This window comes from Cyclopterus lumpus, chromosome 6, assembly GCF_009769545.1.
Source record: "Cyclopterus lumpus isolate fCycLum1 chromosome 6, fCycLum1.pri, whole genome shotgun sequence".
NCBI classification, from domain to species: domain Eukaryota; kingdom Metazoa; phylum Chordata; class Actinopteri; order Perciformes; family Cyclopteridae; genus Cyclopterus; species Cyclopterus lumpus.
Genome location: NC_046971.1, coordinates 1,225,127 through 1,240,000, shown reverse-complemented (window position 1 = coordinate 1,240,000; position 14,874 = coordinate 1,225,127). Strand labels below are relative to the sequence as shown.

At 51.1% G+C, this 14,874-nt stretch overlaps 2 protein-coding genes across 2 annotated transcripts in view; both read right to left on the bottom strand.

Moving 5' to 3' along the window:
• Positions 1-8,039, bottom strand: part of itga11b (integrin, alpha 11b) — a 26,965-nt gene extending 18,926 nt beyond the window's left edge. Inside the window, exons 1-9 of the mRNA XM_034535043.1 lie at positions 7,988-8,039; positions 5,595-5,706; positions 4,398-4,507; positions 4,061-4,152; positions 3,134-3,248; positions 2,765-2,892; positions 2,328-2,476; positions 2,071-2,215; positions 1,770-1,935 (exon numbers count right to left, since the gene is read on the bottom strand). Of these exons, the coding sequence (XP_034390934.1) occupies positions 1,770-1,935; positions 2,071-2,215; positions 2,328-2,476; positions 2,765-2,892; positions 3,134-3,248; positions 4,061-4,152; positions 4,398-4,507; positions 5,595-5,706; positions 7,988-8,039 (1,069 nt within the window). The remainder of the gene's footprint in view (positions 1-1,769; positions 1,936-2,070; positions 2,216-2,327; positions 2,477-2,764; positions 2,893-3,133; positions 3,249-4,060; positions 4,153-4,397; positions 4,508-5,594; positions 5,707-7,987) is intronic.
• A 2,681-nt stretch (positions 8,040-10,720) lies between these two features.
• si:ch211-284k5.2 (uncharacterized protein CFAP97D2) lies at positions 10,721-13,399 on the bottom strand. The gene is made up of 5 exons (XM_034535655.1): positions 13,272-13,399; positions 12,109-12,189; positions 11,908-12,026; positions 10,925-11,111; positions 10,721-10,853 (listed from the first exon to the last, which is right to left on the bottom strand). Exons 1-5 carry the CDS (start codon positions 13,362-13,364, stop codon positions 10,761-10,763), a joined length of 573 nt encoding a protein of 190 aa, XP_034391546.1. The 5' UTR covers positions 13,365-13,399; the 3' UTR covers positions 10,721-10,760.
• Between the last annotated feature and the right edge of the window lie 1,475 nt (positions 13,400-14,874).

Genomic DNA, 14,874 nt, shown 5'->3' with positions numbered 1-14,874 from the left:
GGTCTTGTTAGACCTTAGTGCTGATAAAGGACTCATCTCTGTACTGGTCTTGTTAGACCTTAGTGCTGATAAAGGACTCATCTCTGTACTGGTCTTGTTAGACCTTAGTGCTGATAAAGGACTCATCTCTGTACTGGTCTTGTTAGACCTTAGTGCTGATAAAGGACTCATCTCTGTACTGGTCTTGTTAGACCTTAGTGCTGATAAAGGACTCATCTCTGTATTGGTCTTGTTAGACCTTAGTGCTGATAAAGGACTCATCTCCGTACTGGTATTATTAGACCTTAGTGCTGATAAAGGACTCATCTCTGTATTGGTCTTGTTAGACCTTAGTGCTGATAAAGGACTCATCTCTGTACTGGTCTTGTTAGACCTTAGTGCTGATAAAGGACTCATCTCTGTATTGGTCTTGTTAGACCTTAGTGCTGATAAAGGACTCATCTCTGTATTGGTCTTGTTAGACCTTAGTGCTGATAAAGGACTCATCTCCGTACTGGTCTTGTTAGACCTTAGTGCTGATAAAGGACTCATCTCCGTACTGGTCTTGTTAGACCTTAGTGCTGCGTTCGACACCATTGATCATGACATCCTATTACAGAGACTGGATCAGTCGATTGGCATTTCAGGTACCGCACTAAGTTGGTTTAAATCCTATTTATCAGATCGATCTCAGTTTGTATTTGTAAACGATGAAGCCTCAATGACCACCAACGTTAATCACAGAGTTCCACAAGGTTCTGTGCTTGGACCAATTTTATTTACCTTATATATGCTTCCTTTGGGCAATATTATCAGGAAACACTCCATAAACTTTCATTGCTATGCAGACGATACTCAATTATATCTATCGATCAAACCAGAGGAGACCAACCAGCTCGCTAAAATTCAAGAATGTCTTAAAGACATAAAAACATGGATGACCTGCAACTTCCTGATGTTAAACTCAGACAAAACTGAAGTTATTTTACTGGCCCTGAACACCTCAGAGATCAATGATCTGGTGATGTGGTTTCTGTAGATGGCATTGCCCTGGCATCCAACACCACTGTAAAGAATCTCTAGTTATCTTTGACCGAGAGTTGTCCTTTAACTCCCACGTTAAGCAAATCTCAAGGATTGCATTTTTTCATCTACGTAACATTTCAAAAATCAGGCACATCTTGTCTCAAAAAGATGCAGAAAAGCTGGTTCACGCGTTTGTTACTTCCAGACTAGATTACTGCAACTCCTTATTATCAGGCTGCTCTAATAAGTCTCTTAAATCCCTCCAGTTGATCCAGAATGCTGCAGCTCGTGTACTTACAAAAACTAAGAAAAGAGATCACATGACTCCTGTATTAGCTGCGCTGCACTGGCTCCCTGTAAAATCAAGAATCACATTTAAAATTCTTCTCCTCACCTACAAAGCCTTGATTGGTGATGCACCATCATATCTTAAGGAGCTTGTAGTACCATATTGCCCCACTAGAGAGCTGCTCACTAAATGTGGGGCTACTTGTGGTTCCTAGAGTCCTAAAAAGTAGGATGGGAGCCAGAGCCTTCAGTTATCAAGCTCCTCTTTTATGGAACCAGCTTCCACTTTCAGTCCGGGAGGCAGACACAGTCACCTCATTTAAGATCCTGTCCAGGTAGACGAGAGCGCTAAAGAGACAACCAAAACACTAAAGTTGTGGGACTTTAGATAAATTGCCCCCCGGAGAGAAAATGGACGGATGCTTCGGACCTTTAACCAATCAACAAAATATTGAACATGCTGGCGGTCAGCAGACCTTCCAGAGAGAAGATCCTCTCTCCCAGCGCGTCCACGATGTCCTTCAACGCCGACTCGTCCGACACATTGAAGAAGTGCTTCTCATCCGGGTCGCTAGCGATGAACTTGATTTCCTTCAGAAAGGCTTCGGGGTTGATTCCTCGGCGGTTGTAATAACCCAGAACCTGGACAAGACACACACTCAGGACAGAGTTCCTCAAAGGGTTTGATGCAAACATGGAGGAAGTCAGACAGGAAGTCAGGCAGGAAGTTAGACAGGAAGTCAGCAGGACATATTGGGGCTTGAAGGACCGACTCACAGCGATGGCATACATGGTGACGTTCTCTCGCTCGCTGTCGGCGACGGCCTGCACCAGCTGCGGACTATCGTGAGATTCTCCGTCCGTGATCACAATCATCACCTTCTGAGCGCCGGGTCGACCGCCACGCCTGAATGCCTCCGACCTGCAGGGCGGAGAACAGTGACAGTAAATGGACCTGGTGTGTTACCTCGGGGTTACCTCGGGGTTACCGCGTGGCGTCCATCCTTCACGGGGGACCTCATTTGGATCCGTACCGCGCCACGTTGATGCCCAGCGCCGTCCTCGTCTCCTCGCCGCCCCGCTGGTCGATGCCCCTGGCGGCCTCCACCACCTCCTCCACCGTCTGGTAATCACCAAGACCGAACTCATGGACCACCGTGGATCCGTACTGAACCACACCCACCTGCAGCCAAAACACACCCCAGCTCAGTACAAACCCGAACCCCTGCAGCTCAAGGTCTCAGAAACAGCCTGTTGGTCAGCTTCCAGTGAAACCAGTCTGCCACTGGTGGCCGCTCAACTCCAGCAGATAATGGTTAAAATCTTTGCTCAAGGGCAAGTCAGTGAGGACGTTCTGCCAAACATCACCCACTACTTCCGCCAGTTTTGCAGGTTTCCTAGTTCACAGGTGCATGCTGGGACATAATTTGACACGTTTTTATTTTTGCAATATAAAATCCCTTCTTCCAACCTGCGTCTGACCCGGGCCGATGTAGAACTTCTGCAGGATGGTGATGAGGAAGTCCTGGACCTCGTACCACGGATAGATGGAGTTAGAACCGTCCACCACGATCACGATGTCCATCAGCGTCTCACATCCTACGAGACAAGAAGCACAACTAGACACAGGAAAGAGAGAGATGGCTGGAGGGATGGTGGATGGAGGGATGAATGGATAGATAGATAGATAGATAGATAGATAGATAGATAGATAGATAGATAGATAGATAGATAGATAGATAGATAGATAGGTGGGTGGGTGAATTGATGGATGGATGAATAGAGGGATAATGGAGGGATGATGGATGGATGAATAGAGGTGTAATTGGTTGTGCATTACTCTGCAGGGCGGGTGCGATGCTGTGGGACAGTCTGAAGCTCCGGCTGACCCTGGAACAGACTCCGGTGCTGTAGAGGGAGCTCCCACACTCATGGGACCAGAGCGGGCCGCAGGTCTGAGGACAGGGACACGGGTCAGGCTGGAGGCCAGCAGGAGGTCTCTTCAGGGTCATGCAGGGACACGGGTCAGGCTGGAGGCCAGCAGGAGGTCTCTTCAGGGTCATGCAGGGACACAGGGTCAGGCTGGAGGCCAGCAGGAGGTCTCTTGAGGGTCATGCAGGGACACGGGTCAGGCTGGAGGCCAGCAGGAGGTCTCTTCAGGGTCATGCAGGGACACGGGTCAGGCTGGAGGCCAGCAGGAGGTCTCTTCAGGGTCATGCAGGGACACGGGTCACGCTGGAGGTCAGCAGGAGGTCTCTTCAGGGTCATGCAGGGACACGGGTCAGGCTGAAGGCCAGCAGGAGGTCTCTTCAGGGTCATGCAGGGACACAGGGTCAGGCTGGAGGCCAGCAGGAGGTCTCTTCAGGGTCATGCAGGGACACGGGTCAGGCTGGAGGCCAGCAGGAGGTCTCTTCAGGGTCATGCAGGGACACGGGTCAGGCTGGAGGCCAGCAGGAGGTCTCTTCAGGGTCATGCAGGGACACGGGTCAGGCTGGAGGCCAGCTGGAGGTCTCTTCAGGGTCATGCAGGGACACGGGTCAGGCTGGAGGCCAGCTGGAGGTCTCTTCAGGGTCATGCAGGGACACGGGTCAGGCTGGAGGCCAGCTGGAGGTCTCTTCAGGGTCATGCAGGGACACGGGTCAGGCTGGAGGCCAGCTGGAGGTCTCTTCAGGGTCATGCAGGGACACGGGTCAGGCTGGAGGCCAGCTGGAGGTCTCTTCAGGGTCATGCAGGGACACGGGTCAGGCTGGAGGGTCATGTGACTCACCACAAAGCTGCCGTCTCGTGGGTTGGAGGTCAGCGTCATGCCCAGCCTCATCTGGTCCTTCCTCTCCGACACGTTGTCCACAGAGAGTTTACCTTCAAAAGTTATTAGTTATTATTACTGTTACACTATTGTAATAATATGTTATTACAGTTATTAGTTATTATTACTGTTACACCTTCATGAGCATTAACATCAAAGCGACAGACTAAATTGAAAACTTTCTCTTGTTTATTAATTCATGAAGGACATATTATTTATTTATTTACAAAACTGACATAATAAATACTTCTTTTACAGTCATTTCCTTAGAGGGCGGAGCTACTGTGACGTTGCTCACCCAGGTTCAGCTTGCTGCAGTTTGCAGAGTTCCTGATGTCCAGCGGGCACCTGAACACATCACCAGTCTGCTGCTTCCCCGTGGATTCAAAGGGAGCTCCAACCAGCAACCTGCAAACACACACACACACACACACACACGCAGCCACACACACACACACACACATGCACATGCAAACACACACACACACACACATGCACATGCACATGCAGACACACACGCGCACGCACACACACACACACACACATGCACATGCAGACACACACACACAGACACACACACACAGACACACACACACACGCGCGTACGCACACACACACACGCGCACGCACACACACACACACATGCACACACACACACACACATGCATATGCACACGCACACACACACCCACACATGCACATGCAGACACATGCACACACACACACACACACACATGCACACACACACACACATGTGAGTGTGTGAGCGGTTGAGTGTGTGAGTGTGTGTGTGTGTGTATGTGTGTGTGTGTGTGTGTGTGTGTTCATGGCACATTCTTGAGATGTTTGTTGGTGTTTGTGGACGTTAACGTTGAAGAAGAACTTCTACTTTGGGTCAGACGGAGTGCAGATGGTTTACGGGAGCAGAGCAGCATCACGCTGTCTGGCTCTCTGAACGGGAGGAAACTCCCACAGAGCGCCGTGGGGTTCCTCCCCGAGGGAACCGAGGGAACCGCAGACCTTCCACTTGTTTACTTGCACTTCAAAGGCAGAAAGGTTACGCAATCCTGGAGGAGCCAGGTCCAAGTGGTTCCAGATCAACAAGACCGAACCGGTAAGGTTGCTCAATCGCACCTGCTAGACTGAAGTAGATTTAGACCGGACTAGATTTGGACCGGACTAGATTTGGACCGGACTAGATTTAGACCGGACTAGATTTGGACCGGACTAGATTTAGACCGGACTAGATTTGGACCGGACTAGATTTGGACCGGACTAGATTTAGACCGGACTAGATTTAGACCGGACTAGATTTGGACCGGACTAGATTTAGACCGGATTAGATTTAGACTGGGACTAGACTGCAGATTAAAGTGGTAATGTTCAGAGACATTCTCTCAAAAGAAACGTCCATATTTTCTATATACAGACTGGTTTCTATAGATGTAGACAGACCAGTACAGACTGGGTATACTGGGTGAACTGGGACCCTCACCACTGGCGTCCTCCCGCCTCATGCTGCTGGACTGTGTATCCAAACTGGTTTTCTTTAGAACCGGAGAACATCTTGAAGTTCTTGGTGTCAAAGTTGAAGCCGAGCTGAAGATCTGAAACACAGAAGAAGAAGCTGCTGAAGTACTGATTCTACTTGATGTGGGACGACACCACAGACGCCACAGACACCACAGACTCCACGTCACAGACACCACAGAAACCACACCATAGACACCACAGACACCACAGACTCTACGCCACAGAGACCACAGACACCACACCACAGGTGCCACAGACGCCACAGATGCCACAGACACCAGACCACAGACACCACCGACGCCACAGACACCACAACACAGACGCCACAGACACCACAGACACCAGAGACACCAGAGACACCACAGCACAGACGCCACAGACACCACACCACAGACACCACAGACGCCAGAGACACCAGAGACACCAGACCACAGATGCCACAGACACCACACCACAGACGCCACAGACATCGCACCATAGACACCACAGACGCCAGAGACACCAGACCACAGATGCCACAGACACCACACCACAGACGCCACAGACACCACACCACAGATGCCACAGACACCACACCACAGACACCAGAGACACCAGAGACACCAGACCACAGATGCCACAGACGCCACAGACACCACACCACAGATGCCACAGACACCACACCACAGACGCCACAGACACCACACCACAGACGCCACAGACACCACACCACAGATGCCACAGACACCACACCATAGACACCACAGACGCCAGAGACACCAGACCACAGATGCCACAGACACCACACCACAGACGCCACAGACACCACACCACAGACACCACAGACACCACAGACTCTACGCCTCAGAGACCACAGACACCACACCACAGGTGCCACAGATGCCACAGACACCAGACCACAGACACCACCGACGCCACAGACACCACAACACAGACGCCACAGACACCACAGACACCAGAGACACCAGAGACACCAGACCACAGATGCCACAGACACCACACCACAGACGCCACAGACGCCAGAGACACCAGAGACACCAGGCCACAGATGCCACAGACACCACACCACAGACGCCACAGACACCACACCACAGACGCCATAGACACCAGAGACACCAGACCACAGATGCCACAGACACCACACCACAGACGCCACAGACACCACACCACAGATGCCACAGACACCACACCACAGACACCAGAGACACCAGAGACACCAGAGACACCAGAGACACCAGACCACAGATGCCACAGACACCACACCACAGACGCCACAGACACCACACCACAGATGCCACAGACACCACACCACAGACGCCACAGACACCACACCACAGACGCCACAGACACCACACCACAGATGCCACAGACACCACACCATAGACACCACAGACGCCAGAGACACCAGACCACAGATGCCACAGACACCACACCACAGACGCCACAGACACCACACCACAGACACCACAGACTCTACGCCTCAGAGACCACAGACTCTACGCCTCAGAGACCACAGACACCACACCACAGGTGCCACAGATGCCACAGACACCAGACCACAGACACCACCGACGCCACAGACACCACAACACAGACGCCACAGACACCACAGACACCAGAGACACCAGAGACACCAGACCACAGATGCCACAGACACCACACCACAGACGCCACAGACGCCAGAGACACCAGAGACACCAGGCCACAGATGCCACAGACACCACACCACAGACGCCACAGACACCACACCACAGACGCCATAGACACCAGAGACACCAGACCACAGATGCCACAGACACCACACCACAGACGCCACAGACATTGCACCATAGACACCACAGACGCCAGAGACACCAGACCACAGATGCCACATACACCACACCACAGACGCCACAGACACCACACCACAGACACCACAGACACCAGAGACACCAGAGACACCAGACCACATATGCCACAGACACCACACCACAGACGCCACAGACACCACACCACAGATGCCACAGACACCACACCACAGACACCACAGACACCACAGACACCACAGACACCAGAGACACCAGACCACAGATGCCACAGACACCACACCACAGACGCCACAGACACCACACCACAGATGCCACAGACACCACACCACAGACGCCACAGACACCACACCACAGACGCCACAGACACCACACCATAGACACCACAATTGCCACAGACACCACACCACAGACGCCACAGACACCACACCACAGACACCACAGACACCACAGACACCAGAGACACCAGACCACAGACGCCACAGACTGTATAAACAGTCTATACAGGTATAGACTGTTTATACAGTCTATATGATGCTCTCTCACTCACCTGGCAGGAAGCAGCAGGTCCACAGCAGCAGAGGAAGACGATGATAATCCATGAGTGTGTTTGAGCAGCCGAGAGAGTTGTTCCTGAAGTCTGCTGCTGTGATGTGTGAAGAGGAGGAGGAGGAGGAGGAGGAGGAGGAGGGAGAGGAGGAGGAGGAGGAGGAGGAGGAGGAGGGAGAGGAGGAGGAGGAGGAGGAGGAGGAGGAGGAGGAGCAGGAGGAGGAAGAGGGAGAGGAGGAGGAGGGGGAAGAGGAGGAGCAGGAGGGATAGGAGGAGGAAGAGGAGGAGGAGGAAGAGGAGCAGGAGGGAGATGAGGAGGAGGAGCAGGAGGGAGAGGAGGAGGAAGAGGAGGAGGAGCAGGAGGGAGAAGGTGAGGAGGTTCACCCCTCCTCACCTTCTCCCTCCTGCTCCTCCTCCTCCTTTTTAAGGTCTTCGCTGGAGCACAAACAGGAAGTGAGTCCAGATGTTCACGTGATGAATTAAGTTATTAATAACAGCACATAGTATTCCTGTGTATCTGAACATTAGCAGTACATTAGAAGTACAAAACAAAGTACTTCATCCTCTGGGGACCATGATGGTTCATCTTCTGGAGACCATGATGGTTCATCATCTGGAGACCATGATGGTTCATCCTCTGGAGACCATGATGGTTCATCCTCTGGGGACCATGATGGTTCATCCTCTGGAGACCATGATGGTTCATCCTCTGGGGACCATGATGGTTCATCCTCTGGAGACCATGATGGTTCATCCTCTGGGGACCATGATGGTTTATCCTCTGGGGACCATGGTGGTCATCCTCTGGAGACCATGGCGGTTCATCCTCTGGGGACCATGATGGTTTATCCTCTGGGGACCATGGTGGTTCATCCTCTGGGGACCATGATGGTTCATCATCTGGAGACCATGGCGGTTCATCCTCTGGGGACCATGGTGGTTCATCCTCTGGGGACCATGATGGTTCATCATCTGGAGACCATGATGGTTCATCCTCTGGAGACCATGGCGGTTCATCCTCTGGAGACCAGGATGAACCAGAGCCCAAACCCAGAGACAAAGCTATGAAAACATAATGTATGATGAAGAGAAGATGGAAGATGACGATCTGGTTGAAATATTCAGACTTGACGTCGTTTGGAAGACGGAGGGAAAGTTTCCTGGACTGAGGACTCGTCTTCCTCCAGCAGCTGTCAGCGACAGGAAGTCCAACCTGGACTCCATGTTCTTCATCTTCAGAAGTCTTCATCTGGATCATATTTAAACCTCCGTCAGTCAGATTCATTGTTTCTTAAAGATCATCGTTTCCAACGTCAACAAGTTCAGATTCTTCACATTTAGTTTGTGCAGAGTAAGAAGATCCAAACAGATATAATCAATATACTGATGATCAATGCTACCGTTGGAGCTACTTTAGACCAGTCCACATGCGGTCACTTCCTGTTCTCTGGTTGCATAAAAACAAGATGGCGACGGACAAAATGCTGAATTAAAGGCTTCAAAAAGTCAGTTCACAACCCAACGAGTGATGTCATGACGACTACGCCCACCTCTTACACAGTCTATACTTCAACATCAAGCAGACCACCAGAGGGCACTGAAGACTACAAACCTCTTCTGGAACAGGACGTTCTCCTCCTCAGCAGAGTGATTGACAGCAGAGATGATCAGAGTCTTGATCGCTATGATTATGAAATGTGGGCGGAGTTTCTCAGTGAAGGAGTGGATGAGAGCTGCAGCATCATAGAAGGAGACCAGACCCTCCTCATAATCCACCAACACCCCCACCAGGCAGAAGAAGCGCTGAAACGCCTCTACTGCCACCTGGTGGACACACCAGAGCTTTACACGACTTATTGTAAAGCCAATACAGAGTTGATTGGTTTTAAAGTCATATGAGAAGTTACTGGATGTCAGGGCTTCAACGTCTTCACTCTCAGAGAACATCATAAAATACACAACAACAGTTAAAGTACACAAAACTACTACACACTGTTTTCCTTCATAACTCGTCTTCTTTATTCCAGAGGAAATAAAACGGTTATTTTTACTTCTTTCTCTGTTTGTGTCTGCAGATTTCTCCTAAATTAACACCAAAAAAAAATCAACATTACGTAATGCCTCATTTGCCTATTTAATAATAACATTTCATAAAATTCGTAACACAATAACTCATCTTAATGTCAGTGATGAAATGGTGAAGTTTCATTTGATATCTATGAGTCTTTTTATTTGGGGTGTCTCTCCTTAAAGGAACACTCATCATCAGTTGTGTCACAGTGATGAGACGAGAAATCAATAAATGAATCAAGAGCTGTGACGCTTTATTAATATTCAATCATCCTGGAGTCAAACAACGAGACACCAAAACACTCAAAAGCCGACAGACCGCATTGTGTTGGTTAGAGATGTCTTTAACTTTCTGTAGTTACACAGTGAAACCTAACGTGAGGTCAGCTTCAGGAGCTTCAGGAGCTTCAGGGGCTTCAGGGGCTTCAGGAGCTTCAGGGGCTTCAGGGGCTTCGGGGGCTTCGGGAGCTTCGGGAGCTTCAGGGGCTTCAGGGGCTTCAGGAGCTTCAGGGGCTTCAGGGGCTTCGGGAGCTTCAGGGGCTTCAGGGGCTTCGGGAGCTTCAGGGGCTTCAGGAGCTTCAGGGGCTTCAGGGGCTTCAGGGGCTTCAGGGGCTTCGGGAGCTTCAGGAGCTTCATGGGCTTCAGGAGCTTCAGGGGCTTCATGGGCTTCAGGAGCTTCATGGGCTTCAGGAGCTTCATGGGCTTCAGGAGTCTCTGCCCGTCCGCTCGGTGCTGCTGAAGCTCTCCGAGCGCTCGCTGCCCTCCAGGACGGCAAACTTGACCTTCCTGCTTGACCTCTGCACACACAAACGTCCTTCATCAGGCAGCAAGCGTTATGATCTCACCTGTCTTTCTGTGTATTTCTTACCGCCTGTTTCTCTGCGAGCCCTCGGGGGTATCGGGAAATGTCGTCTCTCCGGCGCCGCGTCCTCTCCCAGTCCTCCAGCCACAGCTGGCGGCGGTGCTCCGACTGGCGACACGTGATTCGCTGGTAGATGGCCTCGTTCTGACGGTCCACCAGCAGAAGCTCCTCCCTCCTCTTGTCGGCATTCAGACTGAGGAAGAACCCCAGGAGGAAGAGGAGGGAGACGGCATATTCAACCACATGTAAACATTCATGTGAGATGCAAAATAACAACAACAATATGTCAACTACTACATGCAGACTGAGTTGTGGTGAACATCGGGGAGCATGTCCTTCAGGAGGAGGTGGAGACCAAAAACAGAGCTAAAAGAGAGAACATCAGTAAACACATCACGTTGCTCTGTAACTGCTGTTCCCTTAACTTTATTGTCCAACAACACTTTCTTTTACCAATCAGGAGGGAACAGGACGTCACTGTTGTAGTTCCTGGCAGATGAAGTGGATTCATAGCAGCTTCCTGTCTGCCTGAGTCCCACAATTAAAGGTTTCAGAGAAGCTTTAAAGCTGCTGTCGAGATTATAGACGTCACGGCCCAGTGAGAGGTCGGATAAGTACCAGAGGCTGTCACCACCATCACACATCCACAGCAATAATTCAACAGCGTAACAGAGCAGGACCGGTCACATCAATTATTTAAAGGTCTAACAAGGAGAGCCGGCATCTTCACAGCAACATTAAAGACCTCGGTGGGAAGAGACAAACTCCACAAAGGACAGCGTGAAGCTTTCAGTCAGCGAAGAAACTATAATCTGATGGAACACGACATAAAGCAACGAGTTACGACGTGTTACAGCGTGTTTCAATGTGTTACAAGGCATCACACATATTAACACAACTAGGGCTAACATGGCGTATGTTGCAGGCCGTATCTACAGCAGGACTAACCCTCCAGTCACATGTTGTGTAGGGGGTCAGAAGGTTCTCACCTCCTCAGGTGGTACTGGTTCCAATGGTCCACCAGGCCTTTAGAGCAAACTATGTCGGTCAGTTTGGAGGCCAGGAGCCGGTTGTCCCTGTCGATGATGGACAGACGCTCGTCCTGCAGCTGAATCACAAGACCAAGACTTATAACTGATACTGTGAGTGTCTGTCTGTGAGTGTGTGTGAGTGTGTGTGTATCCACTGACCTGCAGTTTCTTGAGTTTGAGCTGGACATGAGCTGGCGTCCTCATGCCCTTGATGTCCACTACTGGCAGGGTGGAGCTCACCTGGACAGGTAAACACAGGTACCCAACTACAACCTCTCAAACCTGTTAAATCTACAGATAATATGTACACTGCTCTTCCACCACCCAGTCCCACAACACTGAGTCCTCCAGCACTCAATCCCCCACCACCCAGTCCTCCACCACCCAGTCCCACAACACTGAGTCCTCCAGCACTCAATCCCCCACCACCCAGTCCTCCACAACCCAGTTCCCCAACACTCGATCCCCCACCACCCAGTCCTCCACCACCCAGTTCCCCAACACTGAGTCCTCCACAACCCAGTCCTCCACAACCCAGTTCCCAAACACTCGATCCCCCACCACCCAGTCCTCCACCACCCAGTTCCCCAACACTCGATCCCCCACCACCCAGTCCTCCACCACCCAGTCCCACAACACTGAGTCCTCCAGCACTCAATCCCCCACCACCCAGTCCTCCACAACCCAGTTCCCCAACACTCGATCCCCCACCACCCAGTCCTCCACAACCCAGTTCCCCAACACTCGATCCCCCACCACCCAGTCCTCCACCACCCAGTCCCACAACACTGAGTCCTCCAGCACTCAATCCCCCACCACCCAGTCCTCCACAACCCAGTTCCCCAACACTCGATCCCCCACCACCCAGTCCTCCACCACCCAGTCCCACAACACTGAGTCCTCCAGCACTCAATCCCCCACCACCCAGTCCTCCACAACCCAGTTCCCCAACACCCGATCCCCCACCACCCAGTCCTCCACCACCCAGTCCCACAACACTGAGTCCTCCAGCACTCAATCCCCCACCACCCAGTCCTCCACAACCCAGTTCCCCAACACTCGATCCCCCACCACCCAGTCCTCCACAACCCAGTTCCCCAACACTCGATCCCCCACCACCCAGTCCTCCACAACCCAGTTCCCCAACACTCGATCCCCCACCACCCAGTCCTCCACAACCCAGTTCCCCAACACTCGATCCCCCACCACCCAGTCCTCCACAACCCAGTTCCCCAACACTCGATCCCCCACCACCCAGTCCTCCACAACCCAGTTCCCCAACACTCGATCCTCCACCTTCCAGTCCTCCACCTCCGTCCTACCTTCCTGCGGTGGTTCTCGTATTCCTGGTGGTCCCATCTCTGCTGCAGGTAGCGGTTGGTGACGGGTTTTAACGGCTGGTAGGATCTGTGCATGCTGCTCCTCTGAGGAAGAATTCACTCATTCACAAAGTCCAACCCAGCAGGAGGTGTGTGTGTGTGTGTGTGTGTGTGTGTGTGTGTGTGTGTGTGTGTGTGTGTGTGTGTGTGTGTGTGTGTGTGTGTGTGTGTGTGTGTGTTTGCAGGCCTGGGGGGTTGTCACCATGGAGATGTACCCTTCTTTATCTCTGCAAGCTACGGTTCCTATTAATTATGACTGAGCTAAGGAGGCACACACACGCGCACACACACACACACACCTGAGATTAATCTTCTTATTAATCAGCATATGCAACATTCATCTTTTATTTCATTTTAATGTCTTTTTTTTTTTTAGATTGTTGTTTTACTGAGATACGTTTTCATAATGTTATTCTGAAGAATTGTTTTTGTTTTTTTAAAACAAAAAGACAATTTATTAATACATTAAAGAAAGAATGCAATATGCCTGATGTCCTGCAGTTCCATGTTGAGCTGTAGAGGGCGCCGTGTCGCTGCTCGGCACTAACCTGCAGAGAGATTCAAACCTGCTTTACGGTAACAATGTGGCCTACAATGAGGCCTACAATGAGTACCCATATCCTTATATGTTGAGCTATAATTAGAAGTTGTATAGAAGTCTATGCTTCATGTGTTAAAGCTGCATTCTCTCTGACCACCAGGGGGCGACTCCTCTGGTTGTATAGAAGTCTATGCTTCATGTGTTAAAGCTGCATTCTCTCTGACCACCAGGGGGCGACTCCTCTGGTTGTATAGAAGTCTATGCTTCATGTGTTAAAGCTGCATTCTCTCTCCTGACCACCAGGGGGCGACTCCTCTGGTTGTATAGAAGTCTATGCTTCATGTGTTAAAGCTGCATTCTCTCTCCTGACCACCAGGGGGCGACTCCTCTGGTTGTATTGAAGTCTATGCTTCATGTGTTAAAGCTGCATTCTCTCTCCTGACCACCAGGGGGCGACTCCTCTGGTTGTATAGAAGTCTATGCTTCATGTGTTGAAGCTACATTCTCTCTCCTGACCACCAGGGGGCGACTACTCTGGTTGTATAGAAGTCTATGCTTCATGTGTTAAAGCTGCATTCTCTCTCCTGACCACCAGGGGGCGACTCCTCTGGTTGTATAGAAGTCTATGCTTCATGTGTTAAAGCTGCATTCTCTCTCCTGACCACCAGGGGGCGACTCCTCTGGTTGTATAGAAGTCTATGCTTCATGTGTTGAAGCTACATTCTCTCTCCTGACCACCAGGGGGCGACTCCTCTGGTTGTATAGAAGTCTATGCTTCATGTGTTAAAGCTGCATTCTCTCTCCTGACCACCAGGGGGGGGATTGAACCACCAACCGCCTGATCGAAAGACAGACCTGCTAACCACTGACCCACAGTCGCCTATTGAACCAGTCCAGGTCCAGTGCCTCCATTGATCCAGTCCAGGTCCAGTGCCTACTCCAGTCCAGGTCCAGTGCCTCTACGCCAGTCCAGGTCCTCTACTCCAGTCCAGGTCCAGTGCCTCT